The following is a 17893-nucleotide window of genomic DNA, read 5'->3' as shown; positions in this document are numbered from 1 at the left end:
AATAGCACCGCAACGTATTCCTGAGCTCAAACTGCATCTGGTAAACAACTTACTTGTTGAAAATTTATAACTTGAAAATTTGACCTTTTTGACCTGAACGTGACCTGACCTCAGCTAAATGCAGCTGAAAATGGCATCAATTGACACAGACGACTGTTTTGGAAATATGTTGCTGAAATGAACCATAAAACATGTGTCACGTAACCGATGCGTGATATAAAATTTACGTGACCTATGATGACCTGACCTTGACATGACAAATCCTTAGTACAAGTTTGATACCCTCAGGGTATCTTAGGCATATATCAATGAGTATGTAAAACAAAAATGAGCCTGGTCTGGCGAGGCAGCCGGCGGTCAGAGCCTAAATGGTGAACAAGCCAAACTATTGATGATTTTTACTTTGACCTGACTTGTGACGTCATCGGTGATCTCAAGGGCAATGAAATTAGGTTTCACAAGACAGTTTGTACTTTTTCCATGGCTATCAGACGTTATTTGAATTTTGACAATCAGCCTAGCAGCTTCGGATATAGGAGGGAGGCTCTGTAGATCAACCCCCCACCCCACCCCCCACCCCCACCACCAACACCCCAGTCAGCTGCGTTATGGAGAATAACCCCGTCATGCGCTAGCTAACTTTAACTTTAACCCTCGCCCGTATAGGGGGGGGGTCGAATGGACCCCCCTCGGTTTTTCGCGAATAACTCGCGTAAAAAACGGCCGATTGCGACGAAACTTTCAGTACCTATGAGTTGATCAATTTTACACCTACCCTGAAAATTTCATGACCCTGACCCAAATGACCTTTGACCTGTGACCTACTTTTCGACATGGTACTTTTCGAGACCATGTTTGGCCGGAATCGCGATTCGGCGTATGTCGGCTCGCATTAGCGGCGCGTTTGCAGTCTTTTCGTAGTTTCAAGCGTTCAAACATCTGAAATGATGTTGGCCCCATGCATTAGGGTGGGTGTCGGTCACCTGAAGGTTAGGTCAAGTCATTGACCTTTGATGACCTCGGTTCACTTTTTCGAGTTTTACATGTTTCTAGGCCAGTTTTTTTTTAGCTGAATTAGAAATTAACAACCATATGAACGTTTACGAAGTAGTTTTGGTGCCTTCGTAACATGCTACGAAGCTGTCAGAGGCGGTTGACACCTACTACGAATACCCGGCAGCACCCCTACTGGTTGACCTGACCCTACCCGACCTGGCCTAAATGCGTGAATACATCATCTGTGATCAAAACTAACATGATATTTGTGATCAGCACCCCGAAAAAATACCATAGCAGACATTCTAACAAGTCCCGATTTTCCCGACTTTTGGGTCATTGACCTGACCTGGAAGGTCAACCAATGACCTAGGACCTTAAAATTGGGTATCTTCAGCTTTCTCTCGTCACGGGCAACACGCTCGTTTTTTCCCGCGAAGCTCTACCTCGATCAGGGGCGAAACGGCAAGGGGAGGTCCGTTGATCCCCCCCCCCCCCTATACGTTCGCGGCTGGAAAAACACCAATACGGGCGAGGGTTAACCCGCGCACCGACGGGGGTCTGCGCCAACTTAGTACCGACGGGGGGGGGCGGATGACCGCCCCCCCCTGAGATCTCGAGAACGAAGCAAGATAGCGACAAGCGGTAAACGGCATCGGATACGCACGGTCAAGATCTACAATTTTTACTAAGGTCATTTTCAGGTCAGGTCAAAGATGACGTCACAGGGGTCGAAAAAGTCAAAATGGCGGCGCTAAATATGGAGAGAGTTTTTCTCGAATAACTTTCGAATTAGTCAAGATAGGAACAAACTAAGGGCATCATCGTGATCCTCTCGTCAATCCGCATCGAATGATATATATGTTGACCTCGAAAGGTCAAGGTCAAAGGTTGACCTCAGGTCACGTGACCTCGAGGTCATCATGTATATCATTCGATGCGTCTTGACGAGCTGAACACAATGAGACCATCCACGCGTCTGTATCTTGTTCCTGTACGGAGTTATTGGCCAAAAACCTTTGGTGACCTTTGATGACGTCACGTGACCTCACAGCTGCCCAACAGCAAAACAGACCTCAAGGTAGTGAAGGTTGATCGTATATGAAGTCATGTATGGTATATGGGGCCATTCCGACCCGTTTTAGTGGTAAAAACAGGGAGTTGATTTTTCCCCCATTGACTTATAATGGGGAGGTCGCGAAATTGACCTGACCTTAGGTCACCGATATCAAAATTCCGAGATATACAAATTGTAGCTACTAATGACCTAATAACATCCTGCGACTTTCAAAGGCCTCCGACATCTACTGTAGCTCTGGCACGGTGACAAAGTTGCAAAAAAGTAACTTGAGGTTGGGTCATTCAAAGTGACCTGGTGACCTGACCTTGAAAGGTAGGAGGTTCAAATTTGCACACCATGTGTAAAATTGATAAGGGAATAGTCATACCAAATTTCGCGGCGCTACGCGCCGCGGTTTTCCCGCTATTCGCGAAAAACCTCAGGGGGGGGCGGATATCCGCCCCCCCCCGTCGGTGCGCGGGTTAAGCTCATTCTGGTGTCATGCATTTCACAGTTCTTTCACCTTTGAACGGAACACGTTAGATAGCTGAAAGGTGGCCTAACTGACATTTGACTCAGACAGGACCTTTTGGCAACAATTTCATTTTCAGGTAGGGTGAGGTCACTGATCTGTGACATCATAAGTGAATCTGCTCGGTCCCAAAATATTGCTGTCTCCAGCGCATTCAATGCCAGAGGAGCTTTTGCAAGGAAGAGGACACGTTTAGAAAGTGGCGAAAAGGTAGTGAACATTTCATTTTAGTTGCAGCAATGTACATCTCATTTTATGTAGTTGCAGGTCTATTCCGGCCGGGTCCGGCAAAGTTTTGTTCTATTCAAAAATATCATCTGCGAGTTTCTACATAAAAGGTGGCGATTCCTTTTAACGTTCAGTATGTTTCCCATAAACAGGGATTTACACACAAACGCAATTTGTCATGCTGACAACCAGGTTAGCAGCAGTGTACCCACAACTCATTTTGGTATCAGTGTAGGTAACGTATTGTACGTACACACTCATCTCATTTTAGTTGCGTGTCTATATCGGGTCTGGCATGAGTTTTGTCGTATCAAAAATATGTTAAAAACTCTGTAAGATGCCATATATGTAATTCATTTTAACGTTCAGCACCTATATTCCCCACGAACAGGGATTTGAGCACAAGCACGATTTGGTCTGCTGGCAATCAGGTTATGCAGCACAGACGGCTTGCTTTTCGACCATTCCCTTTTGAGCTGTAACTGCAGGGCGCCGGGGCTGGCCGCCGGCTTCTGTTTGTTCAGGCCCTGCTGGACGATAGCTCGATCAGGATTTGGTCCGGATGGTAGCCGGCTAACACCTCCTTCCTTCAGAAGTCCGGCAGGTTCGATTCGCAGTTCGCACCACCGCTGGGCCTTGGCAGAACGATGAGCCGTTTGAGTCCGTCCTGCACGAAAATGCATGTCGACCTGTCATCAAACGTGCGTCGATTCAGAACAGAACTCGGAGCCGCTGGAGGCTCTTGTAGCTGTAAGTAATGGGCCTCAGAGAGCTCTTCTAATAGCGTCTCACGGTCTGTCTGGAGATGAGATAGTCCTTGCGCGTGAGCCGCTTGGCCAATTTTGTCAACAACTGGCTCCTCTTCCCGACCGCCTTTTAAAATGCGATTTCTGTCACGGTCGAAATGGTGGGCGAACGCCCGACCTGGGATGATCGGCGTCACTGCCAGTAGCCGTATGTTTATCCCACCATCGCCGGACTATGCAATTGCAGGCAGATGTCCCAACTGATCAGCAATGGCATGCTGTGTCAGTTCGGCCTGGAGGATACCGAATGTCTTGTTCAGCTTCCCGATGCAGAAATTTCTGACCTTCATTCTGCGACGCTGCCGTTCGGGTGGACAATCTGTGTGAAACTGGCCGTAGTTCGGTGACCCATGGCCCGAGATCCGTTCACTTCAGTTTTTAGGCCAATGACCGTGCAATGCAGGGGTGCAGCTTGTATGCGTAGTTTAAGCGTTTTCACCTGGTCAGACCTGATCTGACCTTGACATCATGCCAAAACCCCCGTTATGCCTTAGATTGGGAACCGGGTAACTGTTGTCATAGGTAGAGGACTAAACTTTCGCCGGGCCCTGTATTTGGAACATGGACCGGGTGAGGTCTACTCAGTTACGTTGAGATCTTTATTACCAGTATAACGCCTTTTGGGGCGACTAACGGAGCGAGCGAGAGGGTGGGCCTTGCACGTGCGAAATTGCGAGGGGGTACCTCCAACTGACTTGTGCACGGCACCCTACTAACCGGTCTCTAGCGATGTGCCAAATTTGGGCACAATCGGCCCAGCCGTTCTCGAGATCTGGAAGCGGCACCCTGCACGTGCGCACGTGCAAAATGGGTCCCAACTGACTTGTGCACGGCACCCTACTAACCGGTCCCTAACTGTGTACCAAATTTGAGCGCAATCGGTCGAGCCGTTCTCGAGATCTGGAAACGACCCCTGCACGTGCGCACGTGCAGCAGCACCCCAACTCTGGCACATGGATATGCAGTGCCTAGTGGGTGCCTACCTACATGCCAACTTTCAGCGCAATCGGCCAAGTAGTTACCGAGATATTGCAACAATTACAAAACTGACACCTCTTCGTTTTGCACGTGGCACGTGCATAAGGGGTCACCCACATGCATCGGGAATAGTCCAATACTTGGTAGAAGGAATGAAGCTACCCTACAAAATTTACCGCATGTAAATCGGTCAAGTGGTTGCCGAGATATAAGCCTCGCAAAAGCGTGACCACGGCCGGCCGCTCATACTCAGAAATTTCCGTTAATCAGGAAAGACTACGCTCGCTTCGCTCGCTCCGTAATTAGGTCGTTCAATAAGCAATGATCAGTTGGACATAGCTTCTGTGTTATTACATAATACATACTGACGATAACAAACACATTCAAACTTTCACATTAAATACTGGCAAAATATGTGACCAAAGTTTCATTAATCTTCGTCACCTGTAACTATGCTAGGCTCAAAACTTAGGCTCATTCGTTTCTTCATTAGAATACGACTTTCTGAGCCCTTGCAACATGCTGCAAAACTTTCAGCGGTGGTATTCACCTACTATAAGAGCGTTACACCCTCTGGTCCAGCGTCGGCTGAACGACTCTCCACAGCTTCTCACCTGACGACGCCTCTGTCAATCAGCATGGCCGGCCTTCCGACGGTGGCGCCGGCTGGCGGCTGCGCACGGAAAGCCCGGGGCAAAACAGCCAATCGTCGGCGCCGACGTAACCCTTTCTTTCCCCCTCCCCGCTACCCTCTATCCCCACCGACAGAGAAGTTTATGCCCCAGCTTCCCAGCTGGCACGTGCCACGACGGTCACTGAGATGTATCAAAAGTAGTCAATTACGGGGTAGAAGGGATGGGGCTACCCAGCAAAAAAGACCGCAGGCCATTCGGTCCAGCGGTTGCTGAGATATAAGCCTCTCAAAAGCGTTACAGGCCGGGCCGGGCCGGGCCGGGCCGCTCATACTGAGATTTTTCCGTTACATTGAAAAGATTTCGCTTCGCTCGCTGCGCTCGCTCGCTCGAAAAGTCCGAAAAAGTATGTTTTTCAACTAAGCACGCGTTTTAGCCAGCGAAACGGGCAGAAACTGAGCCTAAAAAACTCGAACGTCGCCTTATGTTACCAGTAAAACGCCTTTTGGGCGAAGAACGAGCGAGCGAGCTAGTGAGCCCTGCACGTGCGGAAGGGCGAGAGGGTACTTCCAACGGACTTATGCAAGGCACCCTTCTAACCGGTCGCTACGCGATCGGCCCAGCCGTTCCTGGGATCTGGAAGTGGCATTCTGCACGTGCACGTGAATCGGCAAAATACCTACCTAGTAAAACTACCTACGGCGGTAGCTTCTCTTGCACCATCCTACCTACCTACCTAGGTAAATTTGACAGCTCGCGTTTATAGGATTTGTTTTGATTGGCTGTTTGGCGACGAATTATTTGTGGGCGCAAACAAATAGTAAATAAAGAAAACAATTAATTGGATATTGTTTTTATTAAAATACATTTTGGGATTATGAAATCATTTTTCATTTACGCAAATACCGATAGAAGTTATTTTGATATTAAATTACTTGAACAAATAAGCTTCGTTTCCATGGCAACGACGTGAGTCTTCAACCTGGCTGTTCTGCTACGGAGGTTTATCGCCTTGGTACGGAGAAGCACCTCTGTGAACCCATGGAGCATTTGGTCAATAATATTATTATTCACTCATAAAATATTGATTTACCATTGTCTAAACATTTTGTAATGCCTAATTTACATAAAAGTACCCGTTGATTATCATGTATTGTGCCTATTGTTACTAATTGAATCATTTTACCTAAGGTTTTGCTAGTTATTTTGGAAGCCCGCGTTTACCGTCAAACCGTCAAAAATTCCTCCGCGAGTACTTCTTTCCGGCTTTCGGTGCAAGAGGAAAACAGCCAGTCGGACTTTAACAATTGGTAAGTTCTTATGCCGCTCGGTAGAATTTCTACGTAAATTTTCACGGTAGCGTTTTTTGGTAGGTAGTTTAGTGCAAGAGAATCTAGGTAAAATCTGAATTTACCTGGGTAGGTAGTTTGGTGCAAGAGGCCTCGGATGGATGTCTGCATGTATTTAAAACTCTTATTTCTCTTCGTTATATACCGGAGCGCCATTAACTTTGGCTTACATACTATTCATACATACATACATACTTACATAATTCATTCATACATACTTATTACATACTATTCCTCTTTCCTTGGCAGATTATACATATCCCTGGATCAATCATATCCACTTGGTTAGACACATCCTATTCTATCATGGAAGTGGGCCCGGTGCCTGCTGACTCAGAGACACCTGCGGAGAGACGTCGGAGGTTAGCCATTGAGCGCCGGCGGCGTTACCGCGAGGCACGCCGTGACCAACTGAGAGACATCTCCCAGCTGCGCCGAGATGCAGACAACACTGCATACGAACAACAGCGGTCCCAACGGCGCTGCGCCGAAGGCACGCACGAGCTAAATCAGCAACAGCGCTCCCAGAGGCGCCGTGCCGAAGGCACAGACGAACTGGACCAACGCCAGCGCTCCCAGAGGCGCCGTGCTGAAGGCACGCACGCGGACATCCACCTCCGCAACAGATTCCGTTCGTTCTCGGAGCCTGCACGAACAAGACAAAGCATGCATCCCTTCGTAGTTGCAGTGAGTGCATTACGCTCTACCAAGACCTCTACCATCTGCCACGAAGTGGACATCCTCTCCGGCAGCAAGATAAATACATCCGGCACCTGCGCCCGTTGTCATCGGGAGGGGGCGATGCCACATACATTTTCGGCCGCTAACGGTATGATTCCTGACGCCGTGCCGGAGGAATTGAGCTCCCTCACTTTCCTGGAGGAAATGTTGATTAGTAAGGTGCTGCCCAACATCTACGTCTGCCGCCTCCGTGGTGGAGGCCAGTACGGCTACTCAAACCACGGCATCGCATTCCCACAGGAGCTGGAAAGCCTCGCCGTCGAGCTGTCCAGACGCCCATCGGACACAGGTGTGCTGCTCATCAGGAAGCGGGGGATAAACAACACCCAACGCGACTACCGGGTGCGGCAGGCAAAAGTAGCAGCAGCTCTACACTGGCTTCAGCAGAACAACCCGTACTACAGGGACATCATCATCAGTCTACCTGAAGCATCACCGAGCTACCTGAAGACGGAGTCCCGGACAACCTGCCTGAGCTGGAGGATGATGGAGACGACGACCTGGACTGGCAAGAGGAGGCGCCTGGCGGCGGCGCAGACATGGCTGCCGGAGATGTTGACCGGGAGGAGGCCACCACCGTCACGGCCGTGGACCAGCTAAGGCCACAGCAAACTGAGCTCGAGCGCATTGCTCAGGCCGTGGGGCGCAACGCCGAACCGCTACTGGAATGGCCGCGGAGAGGACAGCAGCCGGTGAACGAATATAGTCACATCGGACTGTTCACCCAGACGTTCCCCACCTTCTTACCGAAGGCCTCTGCTGACATCAGCCATGTAGACCCGACCTGCCCCAGAACAAAACGCGTGGAGTATGGAGAGTGGCTGGCTCACCTGATGTCGCTCGCGGATGGCCGCTACGCATGTCACCCGAGGTTCAGATATTATGTGTGGAACCTTCTCCAGCAAAAACGAGCAGCCCAGACCGGGCGTGTATTTATGAAAAGAGACGAGGAGGCTAGAGGCATCTCGGCTGAGGAGCTGCAACAGGTGCTGGCTGGCGGGAACAGGACCATCGAACACCAGCTGCACTACTTCGCCAGCAGCCTGCGCGGTACCCCACAATGGAAGCGCGCTCGACGATTCGAGCTGCTGGACCTCATAGAAGAGGTTGGCATGCCCACCTTCTTCTTGACGACCAGCGCAGCCGACCTTCATTGGCCTGACCTGCAGCTCCTGATGATGCAGCAAGAAGGTGCAGCGGTGGACGACATCGTCGTTGATGATGGTGGCAGGAACGGCCGCGTCGTGAGAAACCCGCACGTCGCTGGCGTTTTCTTTTCACGTCGCCTGGAGCTGCTTCTGGAACATGTTGTGAACAGCCAGGGACATCTGAAGCACAGGTAACACCTCCTCCAAGCGCGTTTGGGACCGTAAGAATGCTTGCTATTTCTGCGAACGAATGGTCATGAAGATGGCGCGACATTTGGAGCGCCATCACGCCTCTGATGTAGAAGTGCAGCGAATTTTAGCAATGAAAAAACGTTCGAAATAGCGATTCGAAGCGTTCCAGGAGCTGAAAAACAAGGGTAATTACATCCACAGCATGAAGGTGAGAAGGGGAGCTAAGGACGGAGAGCTCGTGCCATGGGGTAGAGCGGCTGGTGATAGCAGTTCCGGCGCAAAAGATATGGATGACTTCCTGGTCTGTGAGGACTGACAAGCCTTCTTCTTTCGCAAAACTCTGTGGCACCATAAGAGAAACTGCGGGAAGAAGAGTGGCAAAACCAGTCGTGGGCGTGTACAGGTCCGCGTCAGAAGCCTGATTCCTCCTAACCAGGGAACATCAGAGGGGCTGAAGCGAGTCCTAGACAGCATGATTGTGGATGAGATATCTCTGATATGCAAGACGGACCCAATGATTTTGAAGTATGGCGAAAAGCTCCACTTCAAAGCTGGGTCATGAAGCACACCAGAAACACTATATAAGTACCAAAATGAGAGAACTCGGGAGACTTCTGAAAGCTCTGAGAAATAAAAGTCCGGGGTCCGCGTTGAGTGACTACCTGGGGCATTCCACGATAGATCGTACCACTTTTTTCCAATTTGACACCCTCATCTCTCGGAATTTGACGAGAATTGGTCTCAGGGGTAATCAGGGGCTCTGAATCCACCTGTAACAATTTCAGGCTTATCAGATAAGTATTTTTTGAGTTATGGTGTATAACATGTTTTGGATCTTGCTTTGCAGCGCTGAGTTTGGCGGGCTGTAACTCTAAGACGGATTATTCAAATGCCAAATGTTATATAGCATTGAACTTGCAATGAAACAGAGATTAATATGTATTTTTGAAATTTCGAAAAATACACTATTTTTGATATATGACATATCGAGTTTTCTTTCATTTGTATTTTTCGGACTTTGGGACCAATTTTTTCATTTTTATTTCTTTAACCCGCGCCCTGCTGGGGGGGGGGTGTTTGAACACCCCCCTTGTGGTTTTTCGCGTATAGGTATCTCAAAAAGGCGGCGCGGAGCGCCGCCGTTTTTGGTACACCTTATCATACATCAATTCTACACATGTTGTGAAAATTTCAGACCAAGGTCATTCAAGGTCAGGTCACCAGGTCACTTGAAGTGACCTCACCACATAAAAAGTTTCAATGTCTGTCATAGCTACACCGAGTGACCGATCGCTTTGAAACTTTAAGCGATTGCTAAGAGCAATAGTATGTACAAAATGTATATCTCAGAATTTTGATATCGATGACTTAAGGTCAGGTCAATTTTGCGACCTCCCCATTATAAGTCAATGGGAGAAAATTGAAATGCGCCACTTTTGGACGAAAGACATTATAAACACTCCCAAACACTGAATTACAAGTGGTTTAGACACACTGAACATGAAAATGGTGTCCGTGACCCCTGTTTATGCCCTGAGGTCATCTTAGGTCACGAATGGTATCTAACAGTTTTTCGCAAATAACTTTTGATAGAGGCATGCTAGAGCGATAAAAACGCCTTAGATGTGTTCAGCTCGAAGATACGGATCGACTGATATGCAACATTACCCTTTCTGGTCAGGTCATGACCTTGACCTGAGGTCAAATTTTCAAAATGACCTTTCAAGGTCAAATTATAGTTCATTCGATGCGTCTTGACGAGAGGAACACGATGCCGGTAAAAGTAAGCTCGTACAAGGCTTGGGTCAAAAGTTATTGCAGAAAAACTGTTTCCGAAAAAAATCGGCTATTTTTGCAGTTTTTGCCCCCTGCAGGCAAAACCGATGAGGTTAGGTCAAATCTGAGAAAATTATTCAGAAAGGGCGTTAGTAGAGCTATCGAATGCGCTTTTCCGCGGCGCTGTAGCTCTATTGGTTCCCGAGTTATGCGTTGGCTTCTTGGAAATTGTCGACATTCGACCTGGAAATCGGCGAAATTTTGCCTTCAATGACCTCTGGTGACCTGACCTTTGACCTGACCAAAAAATTGACCGAAGTGATTTCCTCATTATTTTTGACGCTCTTTCGAACGCCGCCTTCCGCGTATCGCTACGTGGCCCAGGAGCCGAGTTAGAAGGGGGGGGGGGGTGTTCAAACACCCCCCCCAGCAGGGCGTGGAAATCCAGGACCCCCAGCAGGGCGCGGGTTAAAAAAATATTTGGCTCATTGTCAACAAATATGCAAAAAATTAGGAAGGTGTTCTTTCTATTAAGGTATTTATTTTACGTCACGATAACGGTTTCGAATAGTGATTTCGGGAGGGGAGCTTACAAATGGCGTGGTAAAGCTGCCTAGTGACATCACGGGTTACTGAAATTTCAATTGAAGTCTGAGTCATCTGAAAAAAGTGAAAAGAGGGTTCATCCAACCCTCTTTCCTATAAGCGCGAGGGTGAAAAAGACTGTTTGGTTCTGAAATTGTTTTGGACGCCAACGACCATATCTGTCCGAGATGCAAGTTACAGGACGCATACATGGTGTCCTCCAGAGGTCTCACAACTTGTATATCTGGGAATTTTGAAGGTTACGTGAGGTCAGGTCGGTCACGTGACATCACTGTTATAAGTCAATGGGGAAATATAAAAAACTGTTATTTTGGCGCCGAGAATGATCTAAAACTATCCCACGTACATGGTATCGTGATTTCATGCTCTTCTTGCAAAGTCCAATGCTTTTCTTTTGCATTGGTAACCTTGCGTGACGTCATTTATGACGTCACTAGGGTTGTACGAGTTTTTCGTCAATAACTCTCGATCAAATGGAGCTAGAAAGTCGGAAAGGCCACCAATGGACTCGGGAAGACCTTCCGAATCGAATGATATGCCATATGATACCCTTTGCCCAGCTTCGTGACCTGAGGGGCTCTGACTTGACCTTGATCCGAGGTCAACTACTTAAGTTGACCTCACCCTAGCAAAAAAAAAAATACCATTCGATGCACCTGAGCTAGGCGAAGACAATGCTGCCAAAATCGCGGCTCTGCGTCCATTTTTTGCGAAGCTATTTACTAAAAACCGAACCCGTAACTTCAGTCACTTGACCTGACCTCAGACGCTACCGGTTAAATTGAGATCTTAAAATCGGGTACCAATCGCTGCAACTTGTTGCGGCACACACGCTGGTTTTTCCGCGAAGCTCTAGCTCTATTAGAAGCGAAACGGCGTGCTGGGGTCGTATCAACCCCTCCGAAACCCATTTTGTTTGCGGGAAAATGAGGATTTTATAGAAAGAACACCTTTCTAATTTTGCATGTCGATTTGCAATGACATGAAGTTTATTTTGAAAAATAAAAAAAAAATTGAAAAATTTTGGTCCCAAAGGTCATTAAACAATGAAAATTTTTCTTTTGAATTTTTAAATGGTAATATTAATTTTTGATTCATCGCAAGCTTAGTGTTGTTTACTGTTTGTTGGTAGCTTAACCCGTTCTTGAGTTATATGCCATCAAACTCACCGTTACAAACCAAAGTTAAAAAAAAATGTAATGCAATATAACTCAAAAAGTTTTGATCTGAGAAGTCTGATATTTTGCCAGGCGTCTTTGGGGCCTATGATTACCCCTAGGACGGATTTTCATTAAAATCTTAGAGATGAGGGTGACGGGCCTGGTACGATCTATCGTGGAATGCCCCACCTGTCTCCTGAGAAGTTCCCAGACGTCACTGAGTCTGTGAGGAGCATTGCATCATATCATAGTGTAATAAATAACAAGTGAAGACACTTCGATTATTTTGTGTAATGCGTTTTCTTCTGCCGGAAGTGCTCTCTCAGAAAATCAACGATATCTGATGACGTTTGATGACGTTTTTGTCATTGTAGTGCAAAAGTTTCATCCCTGTAGTGAAAACTTTAACCCAAGAAACTACTATCCAAGCTTGTAGTTATATAAGTGTTGGTTTTAACAGCTAATTCACCCTTATTTTCTAAAAAACACTGAAAATAAATCCCTCTACACGCAACTTGAAATGAAATATCACTTAAACATAATGAGAAGACCAAAAACCTATTTTTACTACACATCTTTACAAGCTAAGAATGTCTTCTTTATGCCAGAATGGGTATAGCGTATGAACACAGGGACAGGCCCCACAGCTCGCAATACCTAAGAATTCATGTTCTCTTATCAGGCATATCGTTCGGAAGCTGTGTAAATGCCGACGCAGTGTTAAAATGAGCCAACCAGCTATTCATCAACTGGGCATTTCACCGGGCTGAAACGCATCGATGTCCCCTGATTTTGCATATTATAATGCATTCAATAGGAACAATGAACATGCGATGACTCTCATTCATTTCGCGCAATAAAAAGCATAGGTTCTCAAGTCAAAGTGAAGGAAAAGACCGATCAAAATGACTCGTATAATACAGACTTCGTTTAAATACTGTACACATTTAGGGGCTGGTACTAACTGTTATGGTGTCCTCTATTATTAAATATTTTCATACCGGTTCTGTCACATTGCATTCAGTTAGCGATCATACATGCAATAAAAACAGTGGGTTCTCGAGAGTAAAGTTACGGAATAGAGTGAATGCTGATACGATGTTCAGCATGTTGGAGCGCAGTTAGATCGAGTAGGACTTTCATTGGGCTGTGGCACATCGATGTCCTCTGATTTTGAACATTTTCACGCATTTTATAAGAAAATGCGATTATTTTCTTTCATTAAATGCAATAAGAAACATGGGTTCTCGAGTCTATGTCAATCAAAGGACCGATCAAAATGGGTCATGTTTTAGAGACGTTGTCAAAATACCCTACACTTTTTGGAGCTGGTGGTCTTATGATGTCCTCTGTTTTTGAATATTTTCATACCGGTTCTGTCAAATTGCATTCAGTAAGCGACCATACATGCAATAAAAACAGTGGGTTCTCGAGAGTAACGTTACGGAATAGAGTGAATGCTGATACGATGTTCAGCATGTTGGAGCGCAGTTAGATCGAGTAGGACTTTCATTGGGCTGTGGCACATCGATGTCCTCTGATTTTGAACATTTTCACGCATTTTATAAGAAAATGCGATTATTTTCTTTCATTAAATGCAATAAAAAACATGGGTTCTCGAGTCTATGTCAATCAAAGGACCGATCAAAATGGGCTATGTTTTAGAGACGTTGTCAAAATACCCTACACTTTTTAGGAGCTGGTGGTGTTATGATGTCCTCTGTTTTTGAATATTTCCATACCGGTTCTGTCAAATTGCATTCAGTAAGCGACCATACATGCAATAAAAACAGTGGGTTCTCGAGAGTAACGTTACGGAATAGAGTGAATGCTGATACGATTTTCAGCATGTTGGAGCGCAGTTAGATCGAAGAGCACTTTCATCGGGCTGTGGCACATCGATGTCCTCTGATTTTGAATATTTTCACGCATTTTATAAGAAAATGCGATTATTTTCTTTCATTAAATGCAATAAAAAACATGGGTTCTCGAGCCTATGTCATTCATAGGACCGATCAAAATGGGTTATGTTTTAGAGACGTTGTCAAAATACCCTACACTTTTTAGGAGCCGGTGGTGTTATGATGTCCTCTGTTTTTGAATATTTTCATACCGGTTCTGTCAAATTGCATTCAGTAAGCGACCATACATGCAATAAAAACAGTGGGTTCTCAAGAGTAACGTTACGGAATAGAGTGAATGCTGATACGATGTTCAACATGTTGGAGCGCAGTTAGATCGAGGACTTTCATCGGGCTGTGGCACATCGATGTCCTCTGATTTTGAATATTTTCACGCATTTTATAAGAAAATGCGATTATTTTCTTTCATTAAATGCAATAAAAACATGGGTTCTCGAGCCTATGTCATTCATAGGACCGATCAAAATGGGTTATGTTTTAGAGACGTTGTCAAAATACCCTACACTTTTTAGGAGCCGGTGGTGTTATGATGTCCTCTGTTTTTGAATATTTTCATACCGGTTCTGTCAAATTGCATTCAGTAAGCGACCATACATGCAATAAAAACAGTGGGTTCTCAAGAGTAACGTCACCGTTCCGTGCTTCTATCCTCAGGATACAGAAATCCTTCTCCTCCACGCCGCAACCCCCTCCGGGCTGGACAGGCAACTTTATCTCATGCGGGCTGCTCCCTTGGAGCGGCACCGCTGCTCCTGAGGGAGCGCACCCCGTAGCCGGGTGCAGTGAGTGCCTTGGGGCTGGGTGGCCTGTCCTCTGGACGGGCTCAGCCCCGGCGACTCACTAGGGTGCCTGCCCAGACCAATGTCTCCCCCTAATTCCTATCATCCTTCCGGCTCTGCAATGGTCTTGTCGACCGAAAGGGCCTAACCCAACAAAACAAACAAACAAACAAACAAACAAACAAAATGTTCAACATGTTGGAGCGCAGTTAGATCGAGAAGGACTTTCATCGGGCTGTGGCACATCGATGTCCTCTGATTTTGAATATTTTCACGCATTTTATAAGAAAATGCGATTATTTTCTTTCATTAAATGCAATAAAAAACATGGGTTCTCAAGTCTATGTCAATCAAAGGACCGATCAAAATGGGTTATGTTTTAGAGACGTTGTCAAAATACCCTACACTTTTTAGGAGCCGGTGGTGTTATGATGTCCTCTGTTTTTGAATATTTTCATACCGGTTCTGTCAAATTGCATTCAGTAAACGACCATACATGCAATAAAAACAGTGGGTTCTCGAGAGTAACGTTACGGAATAAGAGTGAATGCTGATACGATGTTCAGCATGTTAGAGCGCAGTTAGATCGAGTAGGACTTTCATCGGGCTGTGGCACATCGATGTCCTCTGGTTTTGTGTGTACCAAGGCATTCTGTAAGAGACTGGGATTATTTACCTTCATTTAGTGGAATAAAAAACGTGGGTTTTCATGTCTTAGTCAATTAAAAAATCCATTATGACGGGGCATGGAAGACGATGATGTAGGCTGAGGATAACGTTCAATGATTTAGGGAGTGACGTTTTATGACGTTTTATTACGTCATACTGCAGCGTGAGTAGCTACATAGCCCACTCCCAGCTGAAGAAAAGTTGTTACATGAGTTTGCATTATACATTGGTGAAGTGTCTTCACTTGTTATTTATTACACTATGATCATATGAAGGCCTTAACCCTATTCCTGGCGGGCTCCGCCGGGACAAGAAACTGGCGGGGGGGGGCCGATTCGGCCCCCCCTGAGATCTCGAGAACGAAGCAAGATAGCGACAAACGGTAAACGGCATCGGATACGCACGGTCAAGATCTACAATTTTTACAAAGGTCATTTTCAGGTCAGGTCAAAGATGGCGTCACAGGGGTCGAAAAAGTCAAAATGGCGGCGCTAGATATGGAGAGAGTTTTTCTCGAATAACTTTCGAATTAGTCAATATAGGAACAAACTAAGGGCATCATCGTGATCCTCTCGTCAATCCGCATCGAATGATATATATGTTGACCTCGCAAGGTCAAGGTCAAAGGTTGACCTCAGGTCACGTGACCTCGAGGTCATCATGTATATCATTCGATGCGTCTTGACGAGCTGAACACAATGAGACCATCCACGCGTCTGTATCTTGTTCCTGTACGGAGTTATTGGCCAAAAACCTTTGGTGACCTTTGATGACGTCACATGACCTCACAGCTGCCCAACAGCAAAACAGACCTCAAGGTAGTGAAGGTTGATCGTATATGAAGTCATGTATGGTATATGGGGCCATTCCGACCCGTTTTAGTGGTAAAAACAGGGAGTTGATTTTTCCCCCATTGACTTATAATGGGGAGGTCGCGAAACTGACCTGACCTTAGGTCACCGATATCAAAATTCCGAGATATACAAATTGCACATACTGGTACCCTAACTAAAGCCTGAAGAGAAGAAATTGATCGGTCAGAAACTCTAGCTCTGGCGTGATTGCAAACTTTTCTGAGGTAGGGTCACCAAACCGCCTCTGGTGACCTGACCTGAGGTCAGATCAACTCAAAATTTTCAGACATGTTGCGTAGAAGCCTTTTAGGAAAAGTCAGAAAATTTGAGCTTCCTAGCTCAACGCGTTTGGGAGAAATAACCAAAAAACCTCAGGGGGGGCTCCTGAGGCCCCCCCCGCCAGGAATAGGGTTAACCCACGAGCCGCTGGGGGGGGCATAAAGTTGCCCCCCCTTTACGTTTTGTGAAATATCTCCGAAACCTGATGAGCTACGCACGTGAAACTTGGCATAGCTTCAAATGAACACCTAGGCAATGTTTGAGGAAAGTTTGGTGGTTGTAGCACCTAAGATGACGTCACAGTGACGTCATAAAGTTTTGTCATTTTCCGATGTGGACCGTTTCTGATGACGCTGAGCATGAAACTCGACTGTAAATGAACTAGACAGCACCTGCTGTCATCCTAAAACATCTTACTACACTTCCATCTAGTTTCTGACCAATAATCAGCCCTTTATATTCGGTCCCATATATGTGATGTATCGTGAGGAATATGAGAGTCGCAAATCTATAATTTCACTTATGACGTCACTGTGACGTCATTTCAAATGGGATCGCCACCAAATTTGGACACAACCTCGGCTAGGTATTCAGGAAGATGTGTGCAAAGTTTCGTTTCTCTATCTCTTCGCGTTGCGACGATATCGTCGCAGAAGTAAAGGGGGGGGGGGCAACTTTATGCCCCCCCCCCCAGCGGCCGGCGGGTGGCGCGGAGGCCCAGCGGCCGCCGGGTTAACAACAAGTACGGCGTCCCGTCCCTAGCCCTAAAATTGGCCAGAGCCTGGTGAAGTGCGCCCTTATCATGAAAGCAGAGCAGATTCAGAAAGGTCAGGACACCACAGGAGTGTGCAGGTTTCTGGAACTCTATGACCTGGAGTGGACGGACCAGGTCGCCAGAGGAGCGTTGAACACACTCAAAGAGAAGCACTGGAACAAGCCTCCACTCATCCCTTTGACGACGGATGTTGAACTTCTCCAGAAATACCTGGACAAGGAAATGCAGTCTCGAAGGACTGTGCTGCTGCAGGATGAAGCTTCGCCCGCCGCTCACAAAGCCTTCGCAGAAGTTATTCTCACCCGTCTCATGCTTTTTAATCGGCGTCGCCAAGGCGAAGCTGGGCGCATGAAAGTATCAGATTTTTCTATGAGACGGCAATCCACTCCCGATGATGTCGTTGTGGACTCT

The 17893-nt window shown here is 46.6% G+C and overlaps 1 protein-coding gene across 1 annotated transcript; it reads left to right on the top strand.

The window, feature by feature from the left end:
- Positions 1-6887: 6887 nt before the first annotated feature.
- On the top strand, positions 6888-8665 carry LOC122366355. The gene is made up of 2 exons (XM_043338531.1): positions 6888-7664; positions 7799-8665. The coding sequence occupies exons 1-2, from the start codon at positions 6888-6890 to the stop codon at positions 8663-8665; spliced, it is 1644 nt and encodes a 547-aa protein (XP_043194466.1).
- Positions 8666-17893: the final 9228 nt, after the last annotated feature.

This window comes from Amphibalanus amphitrite, unplaced genomic scaffold (assembly GCF_019059575.1).
Source record: "Amphibalanus amphitrite isolate SeventyFive unplaced genomic scaffold, NRLGWU_Aamphi_draft 000799F_arrow, whole genome shotgun sequence".
NCBI classification, from domain to species: Eukaryota; Metazoa; Arthropoda; class Thecostraca; order Balanomorpha; family Balanidae; genus Amphibalanus; species Amphibalanus amphitrite.
This window is presented reverse-complemented; position numbering and strand designations above follow the sequence as displayed.

Coding starts and splice junctions, on each gene's coding strand:
- LOC122366355 (XM_043338531.1), top strand. CDS start 6,888: ATGGAAGTGGGCCCGGTGCCTGCTGACTCAGAGACACCTGCGGAGAGA. Junction 7,665..7,798: donor ACACCCAACGCGACTACCGG/GTGCGGCAGGCA, acceptor AACCTGCCTGAG/CTGGAGGATGATGGAGACGA.